Source organism: Equus caballus, chromosome 17 (genome assembly GCF_041296265.1).
Source record: "Equus caballus isolate H_3958 breed thoroughbred chromosome 17, TB-T2T, whole genome shotgun sequence".
Classification (NCBI taxonomy): Eukaryota; Metazoa; Chordata; class Mammalia; order Perissodactyla; family Equidae; genus Equus; species Equus caballus.
The window spans coordinates 32,553,409-32,571,716 of NC_091700.1; the positions used below are offsets into that span (position 1 = coordinate 32,553,409).

The 18,308-nt window shown below is 42.6% G+C and overlaps 1 protein-coding gene and 1 long non-coding RNA gene across 7 annotated transcripts; both read left to right on the forward strand.

The window, feature by feature from the left end:
- Positions 1–15: 15 nt before the first annotated feature.
- LOC138918502 (uncharacterized) lies at positions 16–5,978 on the forward strand. Its single transcript, XR_011427942.1, has 2 exons — positions 16–139; positions 5,632–5,978. It is a non-coding gene; the product is annotated as an uncharacterized lncRNA (long non-coding RNA).
- A 536-nt stretch (positions 5,979–6,514) lies between these two features.
- CCNA1 (cyclin A1) lies at positions 6,515–17,717 on the forward strand. Of its 6 annotated transcripts, none has more exons than XM_005601147.4 (9): positions 6,515–7,183; positions 7,988–8,176; positions 12,231–12,477; positions 12,663–12,787; positions 13,226–13,449; positions 14,844–15,048; positions 16,009–16,122; positions 17,019–17,152; positions 17,455–17,717. In XM_005601147.4, exons 2-9 carry the CDS (start codon positions 8,012–8,014, stop codon positions 17,504–17,506), a joined length of 1,266 nt encoding a protein of 421 aa, XP_005601204.1. In that variant the 5' UTR covers positions 6,515–7,183; positions 7,988–8,011; the 3' UTR covers positions 17,507–17,717. The 6 variants fall into 6 exon arrangements, with proteins under 6 accessions (XP_005601204.1, XP_023477282.1, XP_070096341.1 ...); XM_023621514.2 differs by having other exon boundaries at positions 7,991–8,176; XM_070240240.1 differs by having other exon boundaries at positions 7,177–7,384; positions 7,991–8,176.
- Positions 17,718–18,308: the final 591 nt, after the last annotated feature.

The window sequence follows — 18,308 nt, forward strand, 5'->3', positions numbered from 1 at the left end:
CGTTGAGAAGTTTGCGTGGGGCGGCGTGGACGGGAAGTACCCCACAACCATGAGACCTTCCAGAGACAATAGCGTGGGGCCACCAGCCAAAAGAGGAAGAAAGTGAGGGGCCTCCTGGGGAATAGAGGAGTCAGAGAGGGTAGGTTCCACGTCCGGGTGATGTCACTCCAGCATGATGGGGAGTTTCTGGGTCAGAGAGCTCTGAAGGGCACAGTGACTTGGGGGCTTTCATAGTCCCAGGGTTTGTTTATCTAAGGCTAACAGATGTTGGGTGCAATTTCATGGGATATGCAAAGCAGGTAGGCTCTACATGACTAAAAATTATAATTATTTGGGCTATCTTTGAAACAACTGGATGTGCCAGAATTTGAGTTTGGTGCCTGTGGGCTTTTGAGCTAATGGTCCTGGCCTGCTATGAAGAAGTAAACAATATAGGGCCAATAGACAGGGGTCATCTTTGGCTCATGGATGGAACAAGTGTAAATTACATCTTATTATTCAGTCATTTAATCAACAAACATTTATTAAGTGCCTACTATGTTCTAGGCACTGTGCCAGGAAATGATCTTACAAAGTTGAAGAAGATGCAGTCCCTGATTTCAAGGGGCTTATCGTCCTGGAAGAGGGAGCCCTGAATGGAAGAGTGTGACCTTGAAACAGCAGATAGGAAGCTGTTGGTCTATTATTCTTCATGGGTTTTTCTGAAAAAATCATCTTCCTGTTAATTATTTTATAAATGGGGATACTAGGAAAACACTCGAAATATGTGTTACAATCTACCTTTACCTCTAAACCCATCATTAACCCTTGAAAACAAGTATAATTCAATATTATCATAATTCATACATAGACAGGGATGGAGGTGAAGGGAAAAGTTGCTGGTCCTGGACATTTACTAGAAAACACTTCTATCATTACGATGTCCAGAATTAAACTCATTCTTCACTTCCTTTTTCCTCTGAATCCAGCTAATCTAGCATTTCTACTTCTGTCAACCCTACTATTCCCCTATCAACCTGACCTAGAAATCGCAAAATTATGTTTGCCTCCATCTTCTCTTTCAAACCCAACATATAATCATCTGCTAAGTCATGTTAGATTCCATGGTCATGATGATTTTATGGAGCCTCTTTTCCTTTCTCTGCCCATGGCACGCTCCTTGTTCATGTCTTCATTTCCTCTAGCAATTGTTTCCTAACACACTTCCTACTCCCAAATCTTGGACCATTCATTGCTCTCATATTGTTTTTCTATAAACATAATTCTAACGTTGTCATTCCTCTGTTCAAAAGCCCGACAGCAAACTCCTTACTCTGGCATTCAAGACCCTACACCACGTTATCCCAATGTTCCTGATTGTCCACCATTACCAACCTGCATCCTGTAGTATAACCTCCGGTGGCATAGAACACCAGCATTCCCTAGAACATGTTTGCAATTTCATTCACAGTGTCTTTGTTTAAGCAATATTCTTTTCCTAAAATAGTCCTCAAGCCCTGCCTATCAAAACCGGATCCAAATTTTAAGGCTAAAAAACCCACCATCTTCAAGAAACCTTTCCTGATTTCATTAATTAACTGAAAATGTACCTGCATTTTAGCTAGAACTTTCTCTGGACTTAGACAACAGCCTTATTCTACCTTGTGACTGGTCATTTGTGTATTTGTTTTCTTCCTCTATAAGATTGAACTTTGAGTAAGACTCTTTCTTACTCGTTTATGTAACCTCTATGTCTCTCACAACAATGAAAATGTGCTGTGCTCTTCACATCCAGAACACAATGCACTTCAGATGGACCATCGACTAGGCAAAAGGTTCATTAATGATAAGAAACAATTCTGGGAATATAGACAAACCCCTAAGCTGCCTCATTTAGTCAGAAAATATATTAAATGCCTAAAAAGAACGCATATACATGCAGACAACTTTATGAGTCACTGTTGCTATAAGAAAAAGTTCTATGTTTGTGGGCCAGCCTCATGGCCTCGTGGTTAAGTTCAGCGCCTCTGCTTCATCAGCCCCAGTTTGGTTCTTGGTGCAGAATCTTGGGGAGGCTACTGGCCGAGGCCTCAACTGTGTAGTCACAGGGGTCTATTTTTAATAGTGCATCTCTAGTTGAGCACATTATTAGGGACTGGGTCATGGTAACTAAAGTCACCAGAACCTTCTTCTTCTCACCCAACTTCCTGGGAGGTTGACTTCTTCATGAGATAGCTGCTGTGGAGTCTGTCCCAGATCCACGAGAGACAGTCTTGAGGGTTATTTTGGACATCACAGTTTATTGCTCTCCCTTGGAAGGTACTGGATAAACACAGCTGAGAATTCTTGTTCTTTGGGCTCTCTCTTTCTAGGATATATGTAGACTATACCATCTGCCTTGTCAATTTTTTTTTACTCTAATCATCTTTATTATCAGATCTGGATACTGCTTCCAAATCTCCACGGCAACACGTATCATTCCTTTTCTCTAAGCTCCAACTGCTCCCTGTTTATACATCTGTGTCCTTCATGGTGAAATAAACACTAATTATGCTGCACCACAACTATCCATTTACCCTCTCCTTGCCTGGAACAAAAAGCTCCTTGAAGGCAAGGATTATTTTTAATTGTTGCCCCATAGCCGGCTACTGCCTAGTATAGGATGGATGCTCAAAAACATATTTGTAACACAGGTGAATGAATACTAGGCTTTCGCTACTCTCATGTATGTATTCAAACTATTTTCACTTAGAGGAAGTGACTTTACAAATTTCTTTTCTCTAGTTGAACTTATTTATTATAAAGATGATTTTCGTTATGAAGAAAAAAGAATAAATGTCATATAGCTTAATTATATATAAAATTAGTTATATATAAATTAAAATAATTTGTCAGAAGCTTAAAAGTATTTTTAATTTAGAAGGAAGTTAGAAAACAAGAAAAGGTATAAAGAAGAAATTTTTTTTTTTTAGAGGTACATTGGCTGACCCACAATATCCTTTTTTAAAATTCTTGAATTTTTTTATTATTAGTTTTTATTGTAGTAACATTGAGTCATAACATTATATAACTTTCAGGTGTACATCATAATATATTTCAAATTCTGTGTAATTACATCATGTTCAGCAAAGACTGATTACAATCCATCACCACACACGTGCCTGATCACCCCTTTCACCCTCCCCCCTCCCTACTTCTCTCCGGTAACCACCAATCCAATCTCTGTTGCTATGTGTTTGTTTGTCATTGATTTTATCTTCTACTTATGAGTGACATCCTATGGTATTTGACTTTCTCCCTCTCACTTATTTCACTCAGCATAATACCCTCAAGGTCTATCCATGTTGTCACAGATGGCCAGATTTCATAATTTCTTATGGCTGAGTAGTATTCTATTGTGTACATATACATCTTCTTTATCCATTTGTCCCTTGATGGACACCCAGGTTGCTTCCAAGAACTTTACAAATTTTCACAAAAACTTCCTTCACCTGTTATGTACTCACGGATCCACTTTGGACTACCTGAGGATATATGCTTCCTGAGGCAGTAAACTGTTGGCTACTTCTCAGATTGGACTTACTTGATTCATTCATCATCTTCCCTTTAAGAAGGGGCTGTGGGCTAAAACATCACAAATTGCCCTCCACCCTCAACATCTGTCCCTCATCTTACCATATAGCTATGTTCTGAAATTAAGCGTATACTTGGGAATCGCAGAGGCAAGTCCATGAACAGGTAAAACACGTCCCTAAATGGACCTCTGTCCTTAAAAACAATTGACTCTTCTAGTTTTTCATCTCTTTTTCAGCCCTATGCTGAAAATCAACCTGATTTCATACAAATTAATGAAAACCGAAATGTTTGAACAGGAGGTTAATTACTAGCTACAATAAGCAAATGTAATAGAAGTAATAAGAGCTTCTGAAATGCCAGGTTATTGCTGGCAAACAGAAAAGGTTGTCTTTGAACTGTAATTTGGAGGGGGGAGGAGTCGATTTTAATAGGACTGTTGGGTTTTAAAAATCTCTAGTAAAGAATTCAGCTGTCATCCTATTACGGAAATTAATTCTAATGTCAAAACTAGCTGAGCACTGAGTATCAGGCAGAAGTGCTGACCAAGTAATTTGGTCAGGAAGATTAGCCCTGAGCTAACATCTGCCAATCCTCCTCTTTTTTCTGAGGAAGACTGGCCCTGAGCTAACATCCGTGCGCATCTTCCTCTACTTTATATGTGGGATGCCTACCACAGCATGGCTTGCCACGTGGTGCCATGTCTGCACCTGGGATCCAAACCAGTGAACCCTGGGCCGCCCAAGTGGAACCTGCGCACTTAACCACTGCGCCACTGGGCCGGCCCCCTGACCAAGTAATTTTTTAAGCTAAGAAAGTGTTATATTTCTATGGCAGTTACACCAAATATTTTAGACATTAAAGATGTATTTATAAGTAAATATATTGTTCACTTCTCAATATAATTACAGAATAGTTTATATAAAACATGCAGACATTTAAAATCTCCTTAGAGTTCTAACCCTGACTTTATTATAATAGCAAAATTATAATTATGCATCTCACTGAAACTGCATAATTTGTGGGAAAGTGTTTTCTATTGTCTCTGCTCCTATTTTTCTTAATTACAAGGCCAAGTTTTTCATTTAAATTTTTAACAAAAATTGTGCACCTATTTATCTGTTGAGTTTGTTTTTATGCCATAAATCATTATTCATTCAAACAAATATTTAGTGAAAATTTTTTGTAAAAGTCAAGAAAGCCATATAAGTACTGCACACCTTATACAAACATCTGAATGTATACGTGCACAATATAAAAATATACAGAAATATCAGTTCATCTGAATTACTCTCCAATTTAACATCTGACCAGAGGACTACAATGATTTAATACTGAATTCTAAGTCAGCACAATAAAGTCATAAGCCACGTATCACTTCCCTTTGCCAAATTTAACAAAGTGGATGGAGAGAGAAGAAAGATGGTAACATGTTCTGATAATATTTCATAGCTATTAAATCTGGATTAGGCCACAGCTATTCACATGAGAGGAGGTATGGGAAAAGGCATATGAAATAATCCGAGGGTCTCATCTGGTTGAGAGTTATTTTCTTTTTCAAAGGCAATGTTCAGACTAAAGACAGCTGAGAGACGCTGGACACCTTACTCGTGACCAGATTTGAGTCGGGAACACCCAGCGTCCAACAGCTGCTTCCTCAGAAGCCTAGCGCTACCCTTTCTCAGTTTGAGTTTCAATCTCAGAAAAGAAGATCAAAACGACAGGCTCCAGGAACAAACATTGCGCTGCCTCCTTTGTTTTGGAGGAAAGACAGGGTGTGAAGTTTTCAGTCATTTTTGTCGAGGAACCCAGATCAAAAGGGACCTACAGAGGGGCCAGGTCACATGAGTGCAGGGTAATCTTGTCCCCGCCAAGGAAACCCGGGCTCTTGGCAGGACTTGCTCCTGAATCCCTGACAGAGTTCACCGCTGAAGCTGTCAGCGTCCCCAGAAATCACAACAGTGTCGCCGGGAGTGGGGTGGGGGGGGGGGGGGGCGTGGGGGGGGGGGCGGAGCTCCCAGGGAGACTTCCAAAGGCGGCTCGAGGCGAGAGGACAGAGAAGCTCTTTTCCTCCACCAGGTAGAGGCACTTGAACAGCGGAGCATCTGGTCCCTGCCTGCCTCTGACTCATCTGTTACCACAACCAAGATGTTACCAGAGCTCCTGTGTTGCCTCCATATTCAAAGGCATAAGAATTCCGGGATGCAAGGGGATTGCTGCCTCCCAACGTATGCAAAGTCGGTGATAAACGTATAGAAACTAATTTCCAGTTTTTGCGCTCCTCCTGCATCCAGCACTAATTTCCAAGGTGCTTCCCATCTGACGCTTAACATCTGACTCGGTCAAACGCTTTCATCACCACTTTCTGTAGAACGCTTCGATTTTCTCATTAAAATAATGCATACTCAGCTCGCTGGGTGAAAACATTACTAGGAACATGTAAGGGATTCTTTTGGGGGGTGGCAGTTAGATTAAGTCATTTCCATTCAAAATAAAGAAGGCGGGGATACCTAACCATTTCTTAAAGTGGCCATTTGAATGGTCTTTGGGGTCTGCTTTAGAGATTGAAGGATGTGTATTGAAAAAAAAGCAGTAATATTATATATGCAATGTGTGTGTATGCACACACACTTTTAAAAAAATAATAAAATTAAAGATTCTTTTACCTGGCATGCCAGTTGCCAGTCACCTCTGGAGGTGCCAGGACTCCCTGCTGTCAAGGACCCTCTCCTCCTTTCCTGCGTGGCCAGGGCCCCTTCCCCCTACACTCACTTCCACCCCTCTATGTGACTCCCTGCTTCCTCCCTACCTGGCCATGGACCCCCGGATACAAGGATTTCCCTCCCCATGTGGCCAGGCCGCCTGCCCAGCCCCCGGTTCTGGGCCTCGCCACTGTCCCCCTCAACATCCCAGGTCCCATCGCTGCCACCCGCGTTCCTTCCTCTTCCTGAGCCATTATCTCAGCGTTCCTGGACCCCCTGCACACCGTGGCTGCCGGAACCCGTCGGGGAAAACCTCTTGTGGGGACTGCGAGCACCACGTGCGACCCTAAAACCCCAGATCTCCTCTCCCGCCCTGTCCGGCCACATGCACGGCAACCCTGGCTGGCCTGGCGCGGCCTCTGGTGCGCAAGGACTCAAAATGACCGGAGGCACGCTGCCACCATGGATTAGGAGGCCCCGGCTCCGACCTGAGGCCAACTCCCTACTTCTTGGCCTCTCTCTAGGAGGCTGTGCAGGCGTGTGAGCTGGGGCGGGGGAGCGAGGCGCCCTCGGGCGGGCGCGGTCGTGCACCGCGGCCTGCGCAGCCCCGAGGGCCCCGCGTCGCTCTCCCGAGCCAAGGTTCTCAGGAGCGGGCCGCGGAAAAGACGTTAGCGGGAGGAGTTAGCGGCTGTTGGAGAAGGGGTTCACGGAAACAGTCCCTTCCGAAGCCCCGGCCATCGCGGGGTGGGCCGTCTTCCTCCCTCTCAGGCCGGGGGCGCCGGCGAGGAGGGACACGTGTACCGACCGCGGCCGCCCACCCGGGCACGCCTGGGCAAGACCGCGCAGGACGACCCGGGGGCCGCCGCCCGTTGGCCCCGCCCGGCCCTGAACGCCCAGGGGTCGCGGCGCGTCTGCCCTTGGCGTGTCAGGTGAGGAGGTCGCCATGGCGATGCAGCCCGGAGGCGCGCACGCCCGCTGCGGTTGGCATGGAAGCGACCCCCGCGGGGCCCGGGGGCGCCGCTGATTGGCCGATTCAACAGACGCAGGGGGGTTGAAAGTAATTAGCCCTGAGCGCCAGGGCCGCAGCCGCTGGGAGCCCAGCGCTCCCGCTGGAATCTATTAACACCTGGGTACCCTCCCACCCCCGCCCCTCCCCCGCCCCGCCCCCTCGGGCAGCCCCCATTCCCAATCCTCGTGTGCACTTGCTGATTGTTCGAAACATATGTAAAGCTATAAGGCTGAGAGGAGCGAGGCCCGATGTGAGTTCCAAGCAGGTTTTGGGGCCTTCCGTCTGGTGGAAGGAGGGCCGCGGAGGAGCATCCTGTTTGTCACTTGGGAAGGGGACGCACTTTCCCGCAGAGATGTATCCTGGGTCTTTTGTTTGCAAGAGGGGCGGGGGATAAGCGTCGCAGCCGGGGAAGAATCGGGCTTGTGGGTTTCGGCTCTAGTTAACGTGGGGTTTAGAATCCCGGTTTGGAGGTTTGTCAGGATGTCTCTCTCATTCCAGCCGTCACCTAGGTCTTGGAAGAAAGCCTGGAGAGATTCAAATCACACTTTTGGTTCAAAGCTGCTTTGATTGCTTGCGCCCTGTGGCTCATGCCCTTTCAGCCCTACTTCAATTGCACGGAAGATCATATGTCTGAGTGCTGTCCCTCCTCGAGATTCGCTGCATCCTTGGAGCCCCTGGCGGAAGAGGTTGACTAACCGGCTTGTCTGTTTCTCCTTCCCCATAGCAGCAGCCTGTGGCGACTGAGGCTATGCATTGCAGCAGCTCCAAGAGCGGGGTGGTCTTGGCTCCAGTGTCCCGAGGTCCTGATGCCTGTCAGATGATAACCAGAGCCCACCTCGGCCAGGATCCCCCCCAAAGAACAGTGCTAGGGGTGCTGACTGAGAATGGGCAGTACAGGAGGACCTGTGGCCAGGTAATGACTGAGAAGCACCGGGAAAGCTGCAGATAGGCTTTCCTGTCATGGTGGGAAGTGAGTTTCTCTTGCAATTTTACCTACAAACTTCCCTTGAGTATTCCAACCCTGGAATCTGGACTGTGGGGACACTGAATTTTTTATAATCATCTTGTTGGGTCCCTTTTCCAGCTAGAAATAGTGAATAATTTTGTTATTTTTCCAAAATCAAGGAAATAGGTCTAGGGACTATTTGGATTAAGTATATGTATAGTCATTTAAGTGCCGGGCTACAAGGAAGTGTGAATGCCCTCAAGTAAACTATGGAGCTGGGGTTCCTTCAGGTCAGAGCAGTGTTCAGACTGATCTAGGCTGTGCCTGAAGCCATCCTGGATAACCTTTACTCTGTTCGTTGGAGATAGGGTTAGAATGGGGATTGGATCAGACTAGACCAGATTATTTCAAAAAGTATGCTTTGAGAGCAGACGTCTCTCTGAAGTACTCACAAAGGGCAGTTAGGCAAATAGATAATGGGCCCTCGGATCATAGGTACCTCCCTTCACAGATTGAAAACAAATTGAGACTCTTAAATGCAAATGAGGGGTTTGGATCCTTAAGAATGAATTTTGAGATAGAAAAAAGCTTCTCAAGTCTGATATTAGATAAGCTCCTTATAATGATGCTTTAAGCCTCATTAAGGCTTTAAGCCACTACATCTGTAGTGGAATGACATCAGCAATAGTCCAAGTGAAGTAGGTAGGCTGGGCATCCTTCCCATGTTTTAGGTGAGAAAATTTAAGAGGTTTAAGAAAGGCAAAAAAAAAACACAAAAAACAAAAACCCTAGAAAACCCAAGAACAAAAAAACCCACAAAGAGTTAGGGTGGAGGCCAGAATAGAAGCCCCTCATCTACTGACCTGACCTGACCATTCCAGTCATCTCCCTTCCGGTGGCCTCTGATTAGTGTGGGGAAAATACCCAAAGTGATGTGTTCAAAGCTTTGGAAAAAATTGAGTGAAAGTGGTTTTAACAAACTTAATTTGCTTAGCAATGTTTACTTCTTTAAACTTTATACCAGGTCTAAAACCTGGTTCTTAGGAATTGTCAGTTATGCCTATGCTAGCTGGGCTCACTGTAAATTCGTAAGCGTTTATGTTGCCTGGCACTACCTCTGTATTCCGCTGCTCTGTCCTCTACAACCTTCTTAGAAATCTATTTCACACCTTCCCTTCTTTCTTTAATCCTCCAAAACCTCCACCTCGATCCTGCTCTCTACTAATGACTTTGTGTCCTTTTTCCTAAAAACCTGAGACCAGAAGAGAATTTCCACGTGCTCCCATGTTCCCTATACTCTGCCATCCCTGTCCTGCTATATGACTCATGTGTCCCTGCTCTTATGCAACGTGAACCCCCAACATGTGCAGTAACCTTACGCCCTAGTGCTTCTTCAAAGATATCATTCCAGCAACTCTTCTTTCTCTCTTTAGTTTTCTTTTCCCTACTGGGTCAAACCCATATATATACAAATATATTGTAATTTTTTCCATCTTAAAAACCTTTCAACTACAAAGCTCTTTGCAGTGACTGTCCCATTTATAGCAACATTTCTTGAGAGTTTGTCTATCCCCCTAGAACATAAACTCCATCAGGATGAGAATTTGGGATGTCAGGTTCACTGTTGTATTCCCTGTGCTTAGAATAGTGCCTGGCCAGAGTAGCATGCAAGTAAGTGTTGAGTGAATACTCTTCTGTCTCTAGTTCTTCTCTTGTTCTTTTTTGACTCAATTCTTAGTCCTTTCCTTACTTTTCTGATTAGCAGCATTTGATGTAGTTGATCATTCTGTATTCCTTGAAATAATTTTTCACTCAGCTTGGAGAACACCGCTTTCTCCTGGTTTTCCACCTGGCTCATTGGCCATTCCTCCTCCACATCGTGGTTCTCCCTTATCCAATCTCTAAAAGTGCCCCGGGGCATAGTATTTGATCTGAATCTGGTCACTCCCTTAGCAATCTCTTCAAGTCCCCTGGGATTAAATACCATCTATCTGTTGATGACTCATACTTTTATCTCTGCTCTGCACTTCTCAGCTGTATTGCAGGCTCATATTCAGCAGCTTACCTGACATCTTCACTTGGATTAAACTTGTGGAAAGCCAAACACCAACCCTGGCCTCAACCTGCTCTTCCCAACGTCTCCCTCATCTCAGTAAACGGGGTATCCATCCTTCCTGTGATTCAGTCCCAAAACATTTGTCATCCTTGACTCTTCTTTTTCTCCACTCTACATCTTATTTGCTGAGAAAATACTATCAGCTCTACTTTTTAAAATGTCTGGGACCTCTTCACTTCTCATCCTTTACTGTTACTATACTGGTTCAAACCCCTATTGTGTCTTACCTGGAATTTGCAAGTCTCGTAACTGGTCATCTTCACTCATCTTATTTACTCTCTATACCTATACACAGCCAGGATGATTCTTTTAAAACATAAATCCGATCATACCAGTCCTTTGCTCAGAACTCTCCAGTGGCTGCCCACCTCTGAATAGAAGGCAATACTGAAATGGCCTATGGTAAGGCCTCCATGATGTGGCTTCTGTTTTCTTTCTGACTTTATGACCTACACTGCCCCCTCTCTCACTCTTCCCTATCACCTCCTTGCTGTGTCTCTAAGACACACTCCAACATCAGGGCATTTCCCTATGCTGTTCCCTCTGCCCACAATACTCTTGCCCCCTCTATCTGTGTGACTTACTTCCTTACCTTGTTCATATCTTTGACCAACTCTCTCCTCTTCATTGGGGCCTTCCCTGGCCACACTATTTAAAATGGCAACGACTCTCCTTTCCCTGTATTACTCTTTTCCAAAGCACTTACACCATCTGACCAACTATATCTCTTCTTGTCTGTCTTCCCCCTCTCAGTCCAACTAGAATACAAATTCCATGAGGGCAGTCCTTTCTGAGCCTTTTGTTCACTGCTAAATTCTGGGTATCTAGAGCAGTGTCCAGCATGTAGTAGATGCTTGGAAAATATTTGTTTAATGAATATATGTCTCATCTCATGTACAGATATCTATGTAGCAAAAGTCAAACTTGTAGTAACTTGGAGTCATGTTACCTGCTTATAATAACTTGGGATTTTGGACGTGTATAGTCCCTGTGATTTTTTTTTTCCAGTACTATGATAAAGAATTTTTTTCTGACTAGACATAAACTAGATGGAGGAGAAAGTTATGGAAACACATACTAACTTGGAAGTAGCCTGGACACTAAATACCAAGATTAAGTATAGACAGTAAAATGTTGATACAGTAGCTAGACATAGCATTTGTGTAAATATAATTCAGATTTAGAGAGCTTGCCTACCTGCCCAGGTTCATCTGATAGCAGGCCATCCAATATGATTCACCTTAATGTGCTTGTTCACTAAGCGGGCGCACACGGTTGTTCCCATTGTTAATGCTATAGGAATAAAGAAAAAGGAGGAGCGATTGAGTTAGATTCCCCAAGGGTAACTGCATTATGTCATGCAATAAGATTCTATGGCTTGTAAGAGAATTTAGTAGTATGAATTTCTAAAATCATTACATTTCTAAACAACTGGGTATGAAGTGGGAACTATATAGAGGCCTGCTGATGAAAAGTTAACTATTTAAGGAAGAAGACTCTAGGACCTTAGTAACTATGTGTCAAGAACTTTGCTGGGTGCTAATAAAATCCTGTAATGCTATAAGCATGAAAAGCAATTTACAAATTTCCCCACATGTGGTACCTATTTCGTTTTGATGGAGAGCTATAGTTTTTCTTTTTTCTAGAATCTTGAGTTCCGTTTGATAAATATGTGGGGCAGACGACAAATTTTAGGTAGCTCTTTTCCCAAATGTCAAATGTAGACAAAGATAAAGGAGTGGTCCTACTTTGGGAGCTTTATTTTCTGAAATTCAGTTGTAGGCATAGATACTTCAATTTAAGATTCCTCTCATCTTCCCAGCCTACCGGTTTGGGTCACCCAGGTTTGCATCACCTATATGGTCTTTGGGGTGGCCTCTAACAAAAAACTTAACCCTTTTCTAGGGGATCACAACACTCAGATGTTTCTCTGGATCAGAAAATGTCTTCCCTTCAACTGGAAAGAAACTGCTCTCTGACTGTGGGGTCCATGTGCCCGCCAAGCAAGGATTTGATATCTACATGGATGAGCCTGAGCAGGGTGACAGAGACAGCTGTACAGAAAGAGAGGGGATGGCATTTGAGGATGCGTATGAAGTAGACACCAGCACACTCAAGTCAGACCTTCACTTCTTGCTGGATTTTAGCACAGGTAATCTGACTCACCTACGGCTGATGGTTCCCTTTATTCATAATCGCCTGCAGTGTTTGATAGCATGTAACTAGCAAGAGAAAACCATGAAATAATGACTATTTTCACAACTGTCTATGGAGGGTTAGTGGATGAAATGAGTTTTTAAATTAAATATCTTAACTGAAAATGTTGACCCCCTGCAGTTTCCCCCATGCTGGTAGATTCATCTCTCCATTCCCAGTCTGAAGATGCATCAGATTTTGGTACAGATGTGATAAATGTGACTGAATATGCTGAAGAAATTCATCAGTACCTTAGAGAAGCTGAAGTGAGTTTTCCCAACTTCTACTTCAATTTTCAGCACCCCAAGCACTTAATAATGAGATAGTTATAACTCTCAGCCATAAGCACTGGTGAATGGCATTCTTATGACGTCTAAACATAAGAGTATCATGAAAAATAATAGTTGTGAGGTGAGTAGTAATTACTTGGAATACTTATCTATGACTCAAAGAGTTTATATATTATTTCACTCAGAAATAACCCATATTGCCGTTTTCCCCTCCTTTAAGTTATTTATAACCTAATTGCATTACAGAACCAGAATTTCACACTTTCTTCCATATCATGGTAAAGATTTATTTGGCTCTTGATCAGTTTCCTCCTGATCTTTGATCATGAGGTTTTTAAAAAATAGCAACTGTGCTGTGGAGTGATCTTTCTGATATAGCAACTATTTAAATATCCAAACTCTTTCCCCCAACAGATAAGATACAGGCCCAAAGCGCACTACATGAGGAAACAGCCGGACATCACGGAAGGCATGCGCACAATTCTGGTGGACTGGCTGGTGGAGGTCGGAGAAGAATATAAGCTTCGAGCAGAGACTCTCTACCTGGCTGTCAACTTCCTGGACAGGTTTCTCTCCTGCATGTCTGTTCTGAGAGGGAAACTGCAGCTTGTGGGAACAGCAGCTATTCTTCTGGCTTCGTAAGTGCTCTTTAGCTTAAATAATGTGAAATGGCAGCTTGTCAAAACACTTGATTTTCTTTCCCATTTATTGAAGAAATGCCATGCTTGATAATTAAAACTTATTCATGCCTCCTTTGGTAAAATATCATTATAGTTACAGTAGTTACTGAGAAACTGAATCTTACCACATGTTCATGCTTCCATTCAGATGTTTAAGATTTATAGCAACAAGTTCAATATCATGACTAAGGCATCCATCAGCTCAAATTCAGGGTCCAATTTAACTATTTTGCAGTGTAATCTTTTGGCTATATTGTAATACAACTAAAAGTCCTATTTAAAGAGATTTTGGTTATATAAAAGCCATCTTTGGGGCCAACCCTGTGGCCAAGTGGTTAAGTTCACGCACTCCGCTTTGTTGGCCCAGGGTTTCGCTGGTTTGGATCCTGGGTGCGGACATGGCACTGCTCATCAAGCCATGTTGAGGTGGTGTCCTACATAGCACAACCAGAAGGAGCACAACCAGAAGGACCACAACTAGAATACACAACTATGTCCTGGACAGATTTGAGGAGGAGAAGAAAAAAAAAGTATATTGGCAACAGATGTTAGCTCAGGGCCAATCTTTAAAAAAAAAAAAAAGCCATCTTCATGATCTAGCAAATGACCCATAATAACAGTTTATTTGTTTACAGTGAGTAAACCATTTTAGTTGGTTCCTTTTACTGTCAGTCATTCATAACAATACCTAATCGTGTGGAAAAACAGTTGGGCTGTAGCTGAACTGCCTCTAATTGAGTGATCTGTTGGTGGGTGGTAGTTTTCTTTCTATTCTTCCGGTCTCAGACATTCCAGTTATTAAAGCCTAAAACTTGCCAAAATTCTTCCTACTGAAAGTAGAAATAAAAGCCAAAAATTAATAACAGTGAAATTATATCACTATCTTCCTCTTGGATAAATAGTATCATTTATTAATTCACTAGAGAAAGCTGAACATGATCTTTAAAGAAATCGAAGACCTAAGGAATTTTTTCCTAGCATTGTGCTGAACATAACGTTCTTTTCCACAAGATGATTTGAAGTCCATAGAATTAAGAGGAATTTATCTGAATGTCTGTCATTCAGAATCTTTCAGAGTGTCAGAGGCCAAAACCTAAAATTCCCAGTTGAAAATTATTTCTGTTACTATGCTAGCCATAAATACAATATATCCTTGTAATAGCCATGTTCTTGTTCTGGAAACAAGCTTCTCATATTTTCACGGCGCAGTACCGTTTAGTAATATTTGAGTGGCTATACGGGTACAAAGTAAAGAAGTCTGCAGGGGCTGTGTGAGAGGCCTGGTTGTGATAGCACAGGAAGGAGGGCCACAGGTTCCAGCTTTATTTCCCAAAACTCTTTACCTTTCCTAGGAAATATGAAGAAATATATCCCCCCGAAGTAGACGAGTTTGTCTACATAACTGATGATACTTACACAAAGCGGCAGCTGTTAAGAATGGAACACCTGCTCCTGAAAGTCCTGGCTTTTGATTTGACGGTGCCAACGACCAACCAGTTTCTCCTTCAGTACTTGAGGAGGCAAGGAGTGTGTGTCAGAACCGAGAACCTGGCCAAGGTATGCCCTGTGATTTCCAGGAACATCGGTGCTAAGAAGGATAAAAAATAGCCTTCCCCGGTCATCCTTCCAGTCTTCTGTCCTTTTCAGTTCTTTGTCTTGGGCCCAGAAAAACTTTTTAGTGATGGAAGGGAGCTAAATTTAAGAACACGACTTCTGGTTATGAGGCATTACTATTGGTCACGTTTGGCAGGCATGGGTTGTCTAATCACCCAACTCTTAAAAGAAATTTAAGCTCAGAAACTGTTCCCTTATTGAATACAGGCCACACGCAAACCATAACTCATGGGTTTAGAGAATGGGAACAAAGTAAATGTAGTTTGATTTGTAATCTCATCTTGACATATTAAGTAATGAAGCAGTATTTGGTCATTTGGAGTTATAGAACTTTGGTTGAAGGCACCAAAGTATTCGTTTGGAAAACTTGGCTTTCAACCACTATGATTTAGTATAACTGGTATTTATGTGCTATGCAAAGAGTAATAAAAATGTCTATATAAATTTCCCAATATCTTTCTTTTAATTTGATAAGTTCTTATGGGTACCATTCTAGCCTCTGAACTGCATGCATTTGCCTGATAAATTAATAGCTTTAAAATGGTCATATTTTTGCCATTGGCTGAAGGCTCTAGTCCTGCTCCAGTGGCTAGAGCTAGGCTACCTTCCTGACCAGCATAAACCTGTACTACTGGTATAAGATAAGGAACCCATCACATCTACTGTGCAGGTAGGCCAAATACTTGTGTATTGAAATTTATTACAATGTAAATTATTCTGGTTATGGATAGGCATAGCAATTATTAGCCCAGTGAATAATTTTGAACATCTATTTCTGTGCTCATCGCTAGATGCAGGTTGAACAAAATAAGACACAATTTGTTCCCTTGACATTTCTAGGTTTACTTGTAACAATCTTAGTCGAATGTGTAATTCTAATGAGAGTTTCTCTCTCATGTTTAGTACGTAGCGGAACTGAGTCTACTTGAAGCTGACCCATTCTTGAAATATCTTCCTTCACTGATAGCTGCAGCAGCTTATTGCCTGGCAAACTATACTGTGAACAGGCACTTCTGGGTAAGATTCTGACTACTTCTTTCTGGATGAAATTCAAGGCCTCTCTAAAATCTGTTCAGTAACTCTCAAGGCTTAGAATGGGCTGGCCTCTTATAAGGGAGAGTTAGTTTAGTGAAAAACTGGTTGTCTTGCCAACAGACTAGAACATGCTGCTGAGTCTTGCAGGTCAGCCATCATGGCTTTGACTCATGGCTTTGAGTCCCAGTCTCCCGGGAGTAGAGATTGCAGGAAGTCAGGGAGATGATACTGGCAGGCTCGTGCAACAGAAGTAGGCCTGGAAATCTCAGTGCCCACCCTCATGCAGGGAGGGCTCTTGTAGTATAAGCATTGACCACTTCAAGCAAAAGTTATTGATTTTTTCCCTCTGTGTAAAAAATCTGGGTCCAATTAAAGATGGTCAGAAGATTGGGTCAGGCTTTCAAGGGAACAGGGCAATTAGCATTGCCTCTTGGCCCAAGAAGGTGGCAAGATTGGAAATGGGCCCCTAGATGTGGTTCTGAAGGCTCTCTTTTTGCTAAAAGAACTGGGGTGTCTACTTTTATTTTGTAGAATACTTATTTCTTCTTCTGAATTTGGCTAAAAATCTTTCATATTCTATGTAAATCGGGCAATCAGGCAAGTAGAGGCTCTTCAGGAACCAGTAAAAATCCTGCTCATGAGAGAAGAGGTACAGTAACCTGCCCCCAAATTGAGCATTATAAATATACAATATGAGCAAATTTAGAATTCTGGCTGTTCTTCCTAGTATTTTATTTCCAAAGTCTCTGAAGGAGGATTACCGTTTCTTTTGAGATACATACTAAGTAACTAATTTCCTTTATTTCACAGTTTTATCTTTAGATTTCTGATATCTTTTAAGAGTTATATGATGAAATTTTTTCTTTTGTCTTGATTAGCCAGAAACCCTTGCTGCCTTTACAGGCTATTCATTAAGTGAAATCGTTCCTTGCCTGAGTGAGCTACACAAAGCGTGCCTTGACATAACCCATCGACCTCAGCAAGCAATTCGGGAGAAGTATAAGGCTTCGAAGTAAGTTCCTGAAATTCCCTTATCTAGGCTCACTAAAGCTTTAATAGGTTGTCATAATAGCAGAATTAAAAGTAGAACAAATCATGAATCTGGTGCTAGGTTGGAATAGTAAAGTTGGATGTTAAATCGAGAAAATCAGTTTGGAGAGGCCTAGGTTTATAATTTGTCAGCTTGTAGCGCATACAGTCAGCTAGTTTCTTTCCTTTCTGTTAAAACTACCAGAAAGCTTTCTGTGGCCTGACTAAGGTTTCGTAGAAGCGAAGTCCTTGGCTCGCGCTGAACTTGTTTGTGTCTCGTTCCAGGTACATGCACGTGTCTCTCCTGGAACCCCCTGCAGTGCTTCCTCTACAGTAAGCTGCAGGACTGAAGTGCTTTCAGACCTGGACTTCCACGTCACCAGCACTGGTCTTAATTTTTATAGGTTTCTGCAGGTTGGGTCAACTAGTGTTGCTACAATATAGATGACATATTTTTTAAAAATGTAAAGGTATTTAGGTTCTCTTAGACTTTAGTAGCTTATAATAGAGTCTAACATTTTTTGAAGAATAAACAACTTGCCTTATGACCACGTGTTAGGCTCCTTTACTGATTAGCATGGCTGACACACTTGCCTGGAATTTTAGTTGAGAGTATTATAAATGTCATCTCTATTTCAAGAATTCTTTTAAGTTGGTTTTATAAATCTGGCACACTACTAGCATTAACCATTGTGAGGAATCCAGAGATTTTCATGTTTGATAAATGGCCACTGAGACGTTTTCCTTCCTATCTCTTTACTCTTCACCTAGCTCTCCATGAATAGGCACGGGAAGGAACTCCAAGCTTAGACAGATTATTAGTGAAGGGATGTAAACAAGCACTATCTGTTCTAGCTTCCCTGTAGGACCCTAGGGAGGAAAGACAGTGGATTGAGCACTAAATGTGATCAAGAAACTCTGAGGGGTATCTTAAATTTACTTCTAATCCAGGGATATGACGTGCATTTTGTAAACAGATACCATTATGTCAATATTCAGTTTTGATTTAGTCACCCATCAAGCATATGTGTTAGCCTTAGAAGATGCTCTGAGATGTAGAAAAAGCAAATTTCACCATAGAGTGGGACTTCAGAATAAGTAAGCTAACCCTTCCTGTTTGTCCCTTGGGAGATAGCCAT

Excerpts from the sequence above, each read along its gene's own strand:
- CCNA1 (XM_005601147.4), top strand. The coding sequence starts at position 8,012 with ATGCATTGCAGCAGCTCCAAGAGCGGGGTGGTCTTGGCTCCAGTGTCC. Across the intron at positions 8,177-12,230 it reads ACAGGAGGACCTGTGGCCAG|GGGATCACAACACTCAGATG; the intron begins GTAATGACTGAG and ends ACCCTTTTCTAG. Across the intron at positions 12,478-12,662 it reads CTTGCTGGATTTTAGCACAG|TTTCCCCCATGCTGGTAGAT; the intron begins GTAATCTGACTC and ends GACCCCCTGCAG.